The 14174-nt window shown below is 52.3% G+C and overlaps 2 protein-coding genes across 15 annotated transcripts in view; one reads left to right on the top strand and one right to left on the bottom strand.

Annotated features, from left to right (window-relative positions):
* ASH1L (ASH1 like histone lysine methyltransferase) overlaps positions 1-1081 on the top strand; it is a 199998-nt gene extending 198917 nt beyond the window's left edge. For all 9 annotated transcript variants that reach the window (XM_070497868.1, XM_070497871.1, XM_070497869.1 and 6 more), the window contains one exon: positions 109-1081. In XM_070497868.1, coding sequence (XP_070353969.1) covers positions 109-200 — 92 coding nt within the window. In that variant the 3' untranslated portion in view covers positions 201-1081. The remainder of the gene's footprint in view (positions 1-108) is intronic.
* A 3818-nt stretch (positions 1082-4899) lies between these two features.
* Positions 4900-14114, bottom strand: RUSC1 (RUN and SH3 domain containing 1). Of its 6 annotated transcripts, none has more exons than XM_070497877.1 (11): positions 13978-14114; positions 11789-13240; positions 11101-11511; positions 9972-10070; positions 9755-9837; positions 9478-9652; positions 9287-9392; positions 9049-9095; positions 7866-8415; positions 7148-7276; positions 4900-5632 (listed from the first exon to the last, which is right to left on the bottom strand). In XM_070497877.1, the coding sequence occupies exons 2-11, from the start codon at positions 13152-13154 to the stop codon at positions 5464-5466; spliced, it is 3135 nt and encodes a 1044-aa protein (XP_070353978.1). In that variant the 5' UTR covers positions 13155-13240; positions 13978-14114; the 3' UTR covers positions 4900-5463. The 6 variants fall into 6 exon arrangements, with proteins under 6 accessions (XP_070353978.1, XP_044614523.2, XP_070353979.1 ...); XM_044758588.2 differs by having other exon boundaries at positions 9761-9837; XM_070497878.1 differs by lacking the exon at positions 11101-11511.
* Positions 14115-14174: the final 60 nt, after the last annotated feature.

Below are 14174 nucleotides of genomic sequence, written 5' to 3'. Positions count from 1 at the left end.
ATAGGTCAGAAAAGGAATCATTGAACTCCTGTGATCTCCTTAGAGCTCAGATCTGGAATAAGGGGTGGGAGGGTGGTATTTGAGGAGTCTCCTTGTTTCTCTTTTCAGCCATCGATGTGACCTACTTGCTAGAGGAAGGATCAGGCAGGAAACTGCGAAGGCGTACTTTGTTCATCCCAGAAAATAGCTTTCGGAAGTGAACCTCAAAGAATGAGAACCTCAAGCATCTGGGATCCAGTGGAGCTAACAGTCCTGCCTCCTGTTCTCTGAGTGTAGACAGGGGTGGGAAGGGTCCGTCCAGCAAGGGGAATGGGGCCATGTCGTTGACATTAGGTACTTAATAAACCTTGGAGCTAGTGGAGAGGAAGAGGAACGGGATCTGTCTAAACAGTTCAGTTTAACTTGTTTTCCTCTCCATTGCTTTACCCTGAGGGTTAATAATGTAGGGAGGAGGGCAGAGCACATTGGGGATGACCAGAACCTTTTGGTACTTTACAGCACTTGCCCCTCCCCCCAGCTTGGGTTTTTCTGTGTCATCCTCTGATGCCACAGGCACTGCTAAGAAGCTGCTTCCTATACCCAGGTAAAAACTCAAAATCCAAAGGGATAGGGCCAGGATCCCCACCCGTACCCCATCTGTTCTCTATAGGCTCTAAGAGCTACCCCCAGAAACCTAAAACAGAAAGAGTAGCTGGGGCTTCTTTCCAGATCCCTGACTAGGAAAGTTTCTCTCTCCTTTCTTGCCCATCCAGGTCAAAGTAAAATGTGAGTTGACAACTCAAAGCACTTGGAACTGTTGCCCCTCTCCCTACTTCTCCTCCCCAAAATGGAATCATGGAATAGAGAAGGCCCCCATGGGGTCAGAAGGGCATAGTACTTATTGTAATTATTGTTGTTTTAACCTTCATAACCTGCCGAACATATTTTTTTCTAATGAGAAGGCCAGGCCCCCGCCAGCACATGTGCTGTGTATGCGCTGTGGTTCTTGTGTGTCTGCTGTGCTGTGCGAATGGAGATTCATTTCAAAATAAAATCATTCTAAAACCTACATAAAAATGAACTCTAACCCCCCCCAACAAAAGTCACTACATAAACTGTTGAGCAGTATTCACCTATCAGAGTATTTGTTGTGAGTGTAGATTATCAATTGAAAACACTACTCTTGTTTTCTTAATTGTACAGTTTTCAATGTCCATCTCTTAAAGAGACAGTGTGTTCTCCCCACCCCTAGTCCCATCTTTCCTCCACCCTCCTGATGTTTTCATCACCAGAAGGGATATCCAGGGTGTCTCTTTCCTTCCCATCCTCTTGACCAGAAGTTACCAGACAAGGCTGTCTCTTTAAAAATAAAATTTAAAAAGCTTTGCTTTGTTGTCTTCTCAGACATCCATATGCATATACATTTTAGATGTTCTTTAAGAGAAAAGATGGTTTTTAAATGTGCCAAGTTGTGTGTGTATATATATATGTATGTATATATATATATATATATATCTGCTGCGTAATTAGTAAGCAATACAATAGTAAACATGTCCCCATTACTTTTTTCTAATATTGGACCAATGCTGTCCTAATTGTACATTTCCCCTTATGACGATGCTCTGACTTGTTTAGGTAGAAACAATGACCACCTTCCATTCCATTGAATTTTTTTTCTTTTTCTCCTTTCTGTGTCAATCTTGAGGAAAAAAAACAAAACAAAAGAGACAGGGGATGCCAAAGATCCCCTTGAGCAGAGAAAAAGCAGAATAAATATTTTATTAAAGAAAAAAGAGAATTAAGAAAATAGTTTGGAGTATTTTCTTACTGTAGAGAAGCACTGTACATTACTAAGAGACCTGGGTATAAGATACTCACGTGTGGAGCTGGAAAAATCGCATGTCCAAGCCCGTTTGAGTGATTTCTTTTGGTTTTCATTGCAGGGAGCTGGGTGGGAGGGAGGTGGGAATAGGGGCACTTTGGGGGTCTCCTTTTAGTCAAAAGCAGGAAAATGACAAGAAAGAGATTAAAACTCAATGTTTCCTTTAATAGTGTTAAACACTAAAATTTTAAAAAAGAAAAAAAAAGAAAAAAACTTTGTAAAATGAGAGAACAGAAGCAAAAGACACTACGCTCTGTCATTTTATCTTTCTTTTGTTGAAAGACTAAAAACTGAAATGTTTTTTAGACAATCAAATGTTAGGTAAGTGCAAAAACTTGTTTTTTCTTACTGGTGTAGAAATTAATGCCTTTTTTTATTTTTCGGTTATTTTATAATAACGAAACAAAAAGAACCCCCTAGCTGCCAGGTGGGTTTTGGTGTTTGAAATGCGGGGCAAAGCACTACATCACTGCAAATAGATACAGAGTTAGTCTGCATGTCTGTAGGCTGTGTGATTGCGGAAAATATAAATGCTGCTAATATATTTCCTTTTTACAAAAGCATATCTAAATAGATGATTGTTTTGATGTTAATCTTTGTAAATTATGTATTACCAATTTTAACATTGGATGTAATTGCATAAAAAGCTTGCATCTCAATCCTTGAAAGTCTAGTATTAAAAGGAAAAAACTTTTCCTAACTGCAGAGTGGTGAGCTTGCTATTTTTTTCTCCTTTCCTATCCTCCATTTATCTTCCAGTCTTCTCCATCCTATTTCCAAAGAGATCTTTTTAAAACCACATCATCAGCATCCTGGTCCCCACATGGGCACACTCACTGCCATTGACTATTGGATAAAGCCTTTTCCTCAATACTAGGATCTTTTTGGTCTGGGCCCAGCCTAATGGATCAACATAATAATGTGTATCTCCATCTCTTGCACATATATACATTATTTAATATTCATTAGCAACCTCCAAGTTTGCCAATAGTAACTTTAGGCCACCATGTGTTAGACCATTTCCATCGTAAGCAGTTTACATGTATTTATTTATTAATCTTCACAACAGCCCCTTCAGGTCGGGACCAAACCCAATTTTGTAAGTGAGGCAACTGAAGCAACAGAGAGGTTAAGAAACTTGCCCGAGATCACATAGCTAGTTAGTTAATCCTCATAATAGCCCTCTGCAGTTGTTATTCTCATTTTGTAGCAGTGAAAACCAAAGCTCAGGAAGGTTCAGTAACTTGCCTGAGATCACCCAGGAACTAGTGTTGGAGCCAGAACTCCAAAATCTTTATGTTCATCCGCAAATAGGAAAGTGTCAGAAATAGCCAAAGTGTAACCCTACTAAGATAAATCCACTCCTGCCAACAACTGAGAAACCTAGCAGCATTTTGCTCCAGACATGGTTTGGACGTTTAGGCTTTGAGTTCAGCTGGAAGACAGTTGCTCAGAAGCATTGAGACAACTGACTGTGAGAGCTCGATCCCACTCCTACAAGGACAAGAGTTCACCTACTCTTGCATAATAGTCTCTTCATGGCTGCAAAACAGTACAGTAATTTTAGTTAATTTTTCTTGTTTTTTATCTTGAAGTTTTTTAACCTTTTGGTATCTGCTACACCTAATAAAAGTACAAAACAATTTTATATCAACGCTTGGTCTATTTCATGATGTTCTGCAAGGAAGTTCCACTGCTCCGTTACCACCTACGCAAGCCTGAGCATCATCAGGCTCTGACCGCAAATAGTGCCTGAGGCTGGATCTCACTGGTTATGCTCTAACGGTATCATCCTAGGACTGTGCTAAAACTAAGCACGTGGGGAGAGGAGTTAGAAAAAGGAGAAGGCAGGTTGAATCATGAGCAATGAAAGCTCTGTGTCAGTGTAAGATTTCTGGAACTTTAGGAATCATGCGCCACCCCAAGATTACTCTGCAGATCTCACTTTGAGAAATATTGGTCCCAAAGTCAAAATAATAGCAATCTTCCATATCTGTTTTAAAACGTCAAACATTATAAAAATAAAAACTTCTTTTGCAATAATAATTTGCAATTGGAGAAGCTTCATAAACTTGAGTACTCAGCCTCCTAAGAATAGGAGGGATTGTTAATGAGGGATTCCCCATAGCCCTCAGAATCCAGTTTGAGGAGCATGACCCTAGAAAACACCTGAAATACAAACAGGTTAAAGTTGAGAGGGCAGTCAAACACAAAAAGCAAAATTAAAGCAAGGAGCAGACGAATAACAAATTGGCCAGGAATGTGGAATGTTAACCCTTAGAAAATGGCAAAAGTAAATTTGAGTGTAACCAAGTCTGCTCCTGAGCATTTCCAAAGCTTTGGATCTGAGGTTTTTATTTCCCCAAGTCCCCTCTCCTGTCATCAGCCCATTGTGCTCTTCAGCCAAGTTCCCAAAGTTGCAGGAAAACTTCCAGATTTCTTTCCCCTGTGTTTTCACCTCAGTTCTCAGCTTCCCCCTAACTTTCCTGTTGCCCGGTTACAAATATAGTTTTCTATTCTTCTAACCTTTTCTCCTCTAGGCAATCATTTATAGTGATTTCCAACAACATCCTCAAAGCTCTAGAGCGTCATAGCTAGTCTCATTTCAAAAGACTGAAAGGAAACTCATTAGTAAAGTAATAGATGTCAAGTTATTTCACTTTCTGAAATTATATCACCACGGAATGGTGATATTAAATAGAAAAAAATGTGTCACTTCTTGCAGCCCTTTAATCCTCCTCTTCACCTCAGATATCAATCTAATGAGTACAATTTCAAGGGCCATGTAAGTCTTCCCTACCCTCCCATATTTACTCAGGCTTCTACCATATCAGTCTTACAAAACAAAGCAATCAAGTCCCAGAATAGAGACACACTTCTGAGATTCAGGCACCAATCGGGCCACTTCTCTGTTTCTCAGGGAATAAGAACTGAACCTGGGCTAGGAAGGAAGCATCTCCGATGGGCTTCCCATGGGGGTGGGGGCCTTCCTCCCCTCCCCCACAGCCTAGGTCCTGAAACTGACAGTGACACACACACACATTCAACTCCCACACTTTATTGGGACAAAGGAGGAAGGAGGCAGACCAACACCACTGGCCCACCCACCAGGGGTGTCCAGACTTCAGCACCTAGTACAGCATGAATACATAATAAATACAGGCAACGTGGGATGGGTGGAGTGGGGGAAGATTCCATACACAGGAAGGAGACTAGAGGCCCTTCCAGTCTTGGGGACTGAGGCATACACTGTACTGGCACAGTCCACTTAGAGATGAAAAAGGTAGAAGGGGGCTAGATTTCCATTTTGCAGATAGGAAGGGAGACAGTCTCTTATACAAATGGGAGTGAGGAAAGAGAGTGCATGGAGGGAAACTCCTTTTTATATATTTGGAAGAAGAGCAGAGTTCACCTTACAGATGGGCGTGGGAGGGAAAGTTTATTTCACGTATTAGCAGAAATTGACGTGAGAGGAAAGTGTCATTTTGCAGACAAGGAAAATGCTTCCAGGATGATCAGTTTACACGGGTTAGTGTTCACAGGCCATTCCATTCCCAGATGACAGAAGGGAGAGATATGCAGGAAAGGAAAAGATCCTAGGCCTAGAGAACAAGAGAGGTATACCCGACAGGCACCAGTCCCTCCACTCCATCCCGCTCACAGCGGAGCCAGTCCTCATCCACAGTGGTAATAACTTGCAGCACTTGCCCACGCCGAAAGCTCAGCTGGTCGGGTCCTGCAGCTGTGTGGTCACAGAGAGCACGGACTGCCCTGTGGGGAGCCAGAGGGAGATGTTAGGGTGAAGTGAAGTGGGGGTGCCCAGCCGTCCCCAGGCCACACTTTCCCACTGTGTGAAGCATCCCTTTTGGTTCAGCTCAGTGAACACCGGGCTCTGGAAGAGATGCGGGGACCATCTATCAACATGTTGATTTCATCTGGGGCCCCAGCCCTCTCCTGGGCTCCAAACTCACTCTTCAGCTGCTTATTTGACACGATTTGCACTTCTCTGATGCTTCAGATTCGACATATGCAAACTAAATGACTCATCTTAACCCTCCAAAGCCTCTGTCTCCCCTATAGTAGTAAACAGCACCACCTTCCACCCATTTGCTCCTGGTAAAAACCAGGGTGTCTCACTCTTCACATCCAATCAATCACCAAAACTTGTTTGGTGTTCGTATCTCCCACTACTCCATCTATCTCTCTTCAACACCCACTGCCACCATCCTAGTTTAGATCTCCATCCTCTCTCTCTGGACCACTGCATATAATCCAACTGGTCTCCCTGAATCTCTCTTAGCCTCTCTCCCTAGCTGCATTCTCCACACAGCAGTCAGAGATCCTTCTAAAACACAAGCAAGAATGACTGCAGGCTTAAGACTCTTTAATGGCTCCCACTGCCTCAGAGTGAAGTCCAGGTTCCTTCACTGGCCTACAGCCAGTGAAGCCTCCAGCCTCCCCATCACTGCTGCCAGCATCGTCCACTGCAGCCACTGCCAATCATGTACCCAGAGTTCCTAACTTACTACATTTGGGCCTCACTGCCTTTGCAGACTGTTCCTTGGGCCAGAGGCACATCCCACACCATCACTGGGCCTTCCCTGAGTCCCCAAACCTGAGGAAGAAGCCCTGTCTGTATGGCCCAAAAGGACTCACTCTTCTTTTCCTAGTCTTTACCGTACAGAATTGTAACTGTTGATTTATTCACTGGGATCTCCACTCGGCTACAAATTCCTCGAGGGCAGGGACTCCAATATGTTTACCTTTGCATTCCCTCCCCTAGCAGAATGCTTGGCACATAGTAAGCATAAGCACTTACAAAATATTGCTGAATGAATGAAAAATCAAGAAGTCTCATTCAGTGGACTGAGAAAACCCAAAGGAAGCCCCTGGTGGCAAATTAGAAGACCCCACTAAAGGGAAGTACAATCCCTCAGTGGACACACCTCGGCACACCCATGTACACACACAGTAATAAAAGTTACCACTAAACGGGCATGTACTTATGTGCCAAATGCCTTTATAGAACTATCTTTAGTCTTCACAACAACCATAACAAAGGTGTAAATTATCTTCTTTTTACAGAGAAAGAAACTAAGACCCAGAGAAATTAGTGTCACATCAATAAAAAGCAAAGATGCAATGCAGGCTAAGCACTGTCTGACTTTAGAGCCCAAGGCCTTTACACTACCTCCCATCCACTCTGCGAAGACAGAAATACACACACACACATAGAAAACGTAACACACACATGCACACCAGTGCAAGCTCCCCAATCCTCCTGACCTGTGGGTCTGCACCATGCTGGGTGCTGAGGCCTCAAGCTCTTCAGGAGATGAGGGAGTCTCGGGAGGTGCCCCCCGCTTCACCAGAGTCAATACACTCACTGTCGGGGGCAGCCAGCTGGATGGTCTCCTGGAAGAAAGGATGAAGGGTCACAGAGATCACCCCACCTCCAGAAAAAGAACCCAAGAACTCAGGGCTTTGAAGGGAGGAAGAGGCTGAGGGGCCTGACTGTGGTTCAAAAGGTAAGGAGTTGGTCACCACTGAGGACAGAGTGGCAGTCGTGGGACACACGTGCTTTTAGGGTTATTAGGGAGGTGGCAACAACAAAGGTCTACAACACCAAAAATTACAAAGGGACCTATGGAACCAGCAGGCTCAGAGAGATCCAGAGGCTCGCTAGAGAGTACCTGAGCCATTAAAGAGCCACCAATGGTCAAACCCTAGAGCACGGGTCAGCAATTTTTTTCCTTTTTCTGAAGAGCCAGATAGTAAATATTTTTGGCTTTGAGGGTCAAGAGGCAATATGCAGAACACTATGTACGTACTTATATAAGCATTATAACATAACCTTACTTAAGAAAGTAACCATTTTTAGCTCCCAGCTGTAGAAAAACAGACTGCCTCTGCTAAAGAATCACTATAGATTTGAAATTGGGGTGACCGGGGACTCTTGAGATGGGGTCAGAGGTCATGGAGGGGGGACAAGGTACCCTATTACCTGGACTTTGGGGCTCCGCTCTCAGTTTCGGTGAGGCCCCCAGGCACTCCAAACAGTCTCCCCAGCCATATGCCTCTGCCTGGCGCCGCTTCCTCCGCGGGCAGGGATCTCTCCTGTGCACCCTCAGCTGCAGTCCCATGACGCCTGGATCCCCACCGGGGAAGAGGGAAGCCCTCGGTGCCCCCAGAGGCGTAGACCCGGGAGGCCTGGGTCAGCTGCTTCCACCAGCTGCCTTGTGTAGGAGGGCTTGAGGAGGCTGAAGGGCCTGGAGGAGTCTCCCCAGAAGCCCCCCGAAGGCTCTGGGCCAGCCGACCCCCCCAGTGCAGCATGGCTTGCATAGTCTGCTGCAGGGCTGGAGGCGAGGTGTGGGGGGCAGGGGCCTGAGGCGGGCCCAGGGGCAGGTGGTGGTGGTGCTCAAAGAGTAGGTCCAGGTGGAAGGTGAGCACCGACAATGGCTGCAGCAGGAGCAGCAGCTCCGTGGACAGGGAGGGGCAGCCACTCCGGGCCAGAGAGAAGAATCCGGTGGGCAGGTACAGGAGGGACAGCAGGCCTGGGAAAGAGCAGGCTAACGTGAGCCCCAGCCGGGCCTAGTCCCAGAGGACGCTCTGCATCAGCCTACCAGTCAACAAACTTTCAGGCCTCATTCTATGCCAGGCATTGGAGCAGAGAGAGAAGGGGACGTGATGGGGTCCAAGGCTGACACATCCCTGCCTATGTGGAACCGCAGCCTAGAGAAGGAGACGCCCGCAGAACACGTGGTGACAAAAAACTGAGTAACAGAAAGGAGGATATGAGGGCTATGGGAGCAAAATGGGGGGTGGGTGTTAGCCTAGTCAGAAGGTGGAAAGGTAATGAGAAGGCAGGAGAGACAGCAAAAGTTGGGCCCTGAGGCAGGAAAAACTGGAAAGGAAGACTGTGGCAGAACCAGGGAAATCCCCAGACCTGGAGACAGGGAAAGAAGGCAGAGGCCAGACAACCAAGACTTGGGAGGTTACTGTGAGAATTTGGGTCTCTCCTCCTATGGGCAATGGGACTCCTTGAAAGAGTTTTAAGAAGGAGAGTAATAAGATCGTAGATCAGGATTAAGATCATTCTGGCATCAGTGGGAAGCAACAGAAGAGATCCCTTTTCCTCCCTCCCTCAGAGCCTAGCAACCCCATCCTCTCCCACTTGAGCCTCTGACCTGCATCTTCCTGGAGACTGGAAAACCACAGCTCCAACTGCTTAGTGCTGGGGGAGAAAGGAGGAAACAGAAGTTCAGGGCGGTGAAGACTCCAGGCGCCTCTGCCTGGGGGACGGGAGATGAGATTGGAAGTGGGGAAGCTTTCTCTGGGAACATGGGGCACCACGACTGTGTCCCACCCACGACACCCCTGTGGTCACCAGGCCGTGGGAGGGGCGCCAGAAAGAAAGCCACTTACTTGAGGAGGCCCAGGATGAAGGCGTGGAATCGGCTACGGCTGCTGTTCAGTGGCGCCAGATGGCTGATCTGACTATACAGGGTTCCCAGGGAACGGGTGCCGGAGCCTGAGGACACGGGCACCGTCAGCCAGGCCCCAGCCCTGTGCCAGTCCCCACCCTCCACCCCCAGTCCCACACTCTCCCCCTTCACCTGGCTTCACGGAGGCCTCCACCACACTCCAGGGGCTGCTCCTGCGCTGTCCAGTGATGAGGTCCTTCCGGAAAGGCTTCAGCCCATCGGCCACCAGGGCATGGAGGGCCGGACAGAGAGTGGTCAGCACCAGGTGCCCCACATCTGGGCTCAGCCGGCTATCCCCCAACTGGGCCTGGAGGCAGCACAGTGGGCATGGGTCCACAGATACCTCCAACGTTCCTGTGCCCCCAGAGCCACATTCATCCCCTCACCCCCAACACCCTCCCCACGACACCTTCACCTTCTGAACCAAGTTCCGGGCGGCCCCAAAGTGTGAGATGATTTTATCCACTGAGGCGCTGACAGCTATCAGGAGACCTGGGAGGGGAAGGGAAGCGGCATCAAAGCGCCCTGTCTCTCCCTGGGCATACCCAGTTTGACCCTGAGAGAGGAGGGTCGAAGTGAGGGGCAGTTGATTCAGAAGTCAGGGCTCAAGAGTCCGGGCGTCCTACCTTTTTTCTGCTCCTGCAGCTGGCCAGTTCCACTCTGGGCTTCTGCCATCCACAGTCGCTGGGCCCCGGGGACACCGGCGAACGACCAGGAACTACGCACTGGGGTAAGGGAGGAAGAACGCGGTGACACTTACTAAGCGCTACCCCGAGGGCTCTGGCTTCCGCACAGGTCATCTCCTGCGGGTCTGCAGCGCCCCTGCCGCTGAGGAGTCTTGGCAGCGGGGGCACAGGGCTGGATGGAGCATGGGGCTGCTAGAACGACGCCCCAGAGTGAAATCCTACACACATCCCAGCACTCGCCGCCCCTCTCCCTGTCCTTCCTCCTTCTCATTTCCCTTCCTCGGGGCCCAGCTCCCACCTCCTCGATCCCGGAAGCCCCGGAGCGGGATAGCCGCATTCACCTCCCGCCCGCCCCGCTGGGGCCTGTAGGGCGGGAGATGACAGGGCGAGGGAAGGGAGGGGCAGCCTTGCGCCCGCCCACAGAAACCCGGGGAGCACGTGGGGAGCCAGGACCAATGGAAAGACGGACAGACGGGAATGGGAGGAGAGACGGAGGGAGAGGAGACCCAAGGATTGGGAGGCTGGAAGGCGCCGGAAAGGGGAAACCCAGGTCCCGCGCCAGCATCTCAGCGGAGGGCGCCCCCTGCAGCCCACGTGGGGCTGGCCTCGTGGGGAAGGCATGACCAGAACCTCTTCAGCCAATGAGCTCAGGGAGCTTCACCCTCCACCCAAATGAGCAAGGTGGGGGTCAGGCTCGAACCGCATTGGCCAGGGAACTCCACAGAGGGTGTGACCCAAGGTCCCTAACAGTGGACATGCTGGGACTCCCTTAAACTGTGTGTGGAAGCCTGATAAGCCCGCGTCCACTACGCCTGGGCCTCGAGGGAGGGGGACCGGGCCACGCAGCGGGGAGAGCAGCAACCTTCCCCAGCACCGGGAGCAGGGCCAAACTCCCCAGTACCAATGAACTCGCTTGGCATCTGCCCAGGTTGAAGGGCGGGGCCAAGCAGGGTAACCCGGGGGAAAAAAACTAAAGCGGAGGTCTGGGCGAGGATGGGTGGGGCTCTACAGTGGGTGGGGCGGCCCCGCCTGAGGCGTGGCCTGCGGGGCTTGCCCGGGTCCGTCTTACGTAGCCTGGGCGGAGGCGGTGGGCTCCTGGTCCAGCGAGGGGCCTTCGGCGGACGAGGTGGCGGTGGCAGCGGGGGGGCGGGTACCTGGCGGGGTGGGGGAGCCGCGGCGGGGAAGGTGCTACTTCTGGGAAAGAGCGGGGACAGCAGCAGTGCCAGCTCAGGGCTGGCCAGGCAGGGCAGCGCCCCCCGAGCCGGAGGCGAATAGGCTCCCACCGGGGACAGGCGGGCAGGCAGCAGCTGCTCCTCTGGGGGACTCGGCGCCCCCAGCAGCCGCAGCCCGGGGCCAGGCCACCCGGCCAGAGGCGCCAGGAGCAGAGACCCAGCTGCGCCAGCGCCCCCACCCTCCAACAGGGGGCGCCCGTCGGCCGAGAACCGGAAAACCAGGGGCCGAGGGAGCAGGAGGGGACTGGCTGCAGGCGGGATTGGCAGGGCAGGTGCGGAGGGGAAGGAAGGCAGCGGGACAGGCAGCCAGGCAAGGAGGGGCGGGAGAAAGAGGGAGCAAAGAGTTAGTCCTGTAACCCAATAACCCACCCAGTTTCCCTTTCCCGGAGCGCTCCCTGGTAGAACGGGACGGGGAGGATGGGTGACACAGAATGGAGGGGAGACAGGGGGCCGGGTTGGAAGCTTTGGAGGCGTGGGCGAGGCTGAAGCCCAGCCCTCCTCCCGCTTCGTCCTGCGGCCTCTTACCCTCAAGGCCGGCCTGCGCGCCGGGCTCCTCCGGCTCCTTCGCGGCTGGGGCCTCCTCGCCAGCCGTGGGGCTGCCCGCCCTGCCCTCCTCGGGCTGCCCCTCCGCTATGGGCTGCAGCCCAGGTCGGTTCTTCTTCCTCCGAGGAGGAACAGGTGGGGGTGGGGGCCGGGGTGGGACCAAGGCCCAGCCAGCTGGGGGGTCTCGGGGCGGGACTGGCGGGGGCGGGGCCCGGCTTCGGGACCGGAGTTCCTTGAAGGTGGTGACTTCCCGGGGAGGCGCCGGGGAGCCGGCCAGCGACCCGATGGGGGGCAGCTCAGTGTCGGGCGAGAAGACTATGAGCCAGTCACTGCGGTCTTTCTTGGCCTGCGGCACGGGGGGCAGCCCCAGGCCCCGCTTGCGCTTCTGGGCCAGCTCGTGGAAGGACGTGATTGTCCGGTGGGGCACCGGCTCCTCGCTGACGTCACTTCTCCATCCCCCATCAATTTTCCCTGCATCTGTTTTCGAGCCAGAATCAATTATTCCTGTGAAGGTTTTCCTACCGGTGTCGAGTTTTCCAGGTTCAGTTGTCCAGCTAGAGTTAGTACTTCCATTAATTTTCCAACCAGAGTTATTGTTCTCAGTGATTTTCCAGGCAGCTTCAGTTTTCTCTGTGTCAATTTTCCAGATGGGGTTGATTTTCCAACTGGGTTCGGTTTTCCCAGTATCGATTTTCCCGTCATCGGCTTCCGGGAGCTCGGAGGTAGGGAGGTCCTGCTCGCCACCCTCGTCCTCTTCCTCCAGCCCTGGGGAAGGGAGGTCCTGGCAGGTGGTCAGGGCGTTGCAGTTGGAGTCCAGGCAAGGGTCCGGTGGGGAGGAAGCTCCAGAGCAGGAATCAGGAGAGCAACAGAAGCTGTCGGGGGAGCAAGCGCCAGGGCCTGCAGAACCCAGTGGGGAGCCCTGCTCCAGGGGGATGATGCTGGGCTGAGGGTGGACATCCTCGTCGCCAGGGAGGTCCCGCGAGTAGACTGAGATGGGAGACTCATCAGGACTAAGATCTGAGCAGGAGCTGAGAGAGGAAGAGCAGCCCGGGTCCGAGGGAGAGGCAGCCCCTTCTTCCTCCTGTGCTGGGTCCTGTCGGTTTTCTAGGCCTGGCCCGTGCTCCTGGCAGCATCGGCAGGGCACGGCTGGGCTGTTGGAATTGGCATCTACCAGGGTCCCGCTGCAGGGGCCCCGGCTCTCCTTGCCCCCAGTGTCCCCTGGGGGAGGGGATGTGCTCAAGGGCCCCTCCCGTAGCTCGGGACGACGAGACAAGTGCAGGCCCAGAGAGACGTGCTGGAGGTGGATGTGGTTGAGGTTGCAGAGTAAAGCCCTCTGAGGGGACAGCATGGTGCCGGCGACGACGGGATGACCTCTAGAGAATCAGGAGGATTGGGCCTCTCACATCCGCTTACCTGGCAACCGCAGATTCAGACCTAGAAGACAGGGATGGTGAAACCCAGCCAGTGAGGGAGCGGGCTGCGGGAAGGACACCGAGGTGACTGACGGCTGGAGCAGGCCTGGAAAGGCGCTGCTGCTTTGAACAGTATTTAAATGAGATGCAAATAGCTATAGACTGGCCATTAGTTTCCACTGCAGTGTTTGCAGGTGGAGTCGAACGTAACCCCCCGGGAATGGGGCGGGGAGGGTCAGAGAATGCGGCTGCGCTCTGGATCTCTGTGGAGCTGCGGGGGCTTGAAAAAGGATGGGGCCCACAATAGACCCCCCACCCCGCGCGCACCCAGTCCTCACTGCCGCAATCTGGCCCTGCCCCCTAGCCTGCCCCTCATCCCAGACGAAAGGGACGAGGGAGGTCCCGCCCAGATGCTCTGAAAAGGGGGAGTGAGGGAGGAGGCTCGTCTGGCTGGTTAATACTTGAAAGGGGCGGGCGTGGGAGGAAGGACAGGGCAGCGGTCAGCATGTCAACTCCGCATCGCAGGCCGGCCCGACAGACCCCACACAAACCCTGTCGGGCTCCAACCTACAGCCGTGGTGCACCTTCATCCTGCTCGGAACCTATCTGGATATCAGAGTCTATCCATTCTCTCCGCACTGTCTCTATCATCCAGCCACCACCCCACCCCTTCTCTATTCATCTTTACTGCTCCTTCTCCTGCCCCACCCCACGTGCCCGGATCCATCCACCCACACCCCCGGCCCGAGCCCTCCTCACCAGGGTTCTCTAGCAACCGCTCCCCTGCGTTGGGCTCCTCCGCGGCTCTCACGGTCCCCGCCCGGCCCGCAGACTGGAGGGGAGGGGCGCTAGGACAACCGGCCAGCCCGCTAGCTCTGCGCAGCCGCTCCCATTCACGCATGGGCGTGGCGTGGCTCAGACCCAGCCCCCAGCGCTTGACGTCTTGCTAGTGTCAC

Source organism: Equus asinus, chromosome 25 (assembly GCF_041296235.1).
Source record: "Equus asinus isolate D_3611 breed Donkey chromosome 25, EquAss-T2T_v2, whole genome shotgun sequence".
NCBI classification, from domain to species: Eukaryota; Metazoa; Chordata; class Mammalia; order Perissodactyla; family Equidae; genus Equus; species Equus asinus.
This window is presented reverse-complemented; position numbering and strand designations above follow the sequence as displayed.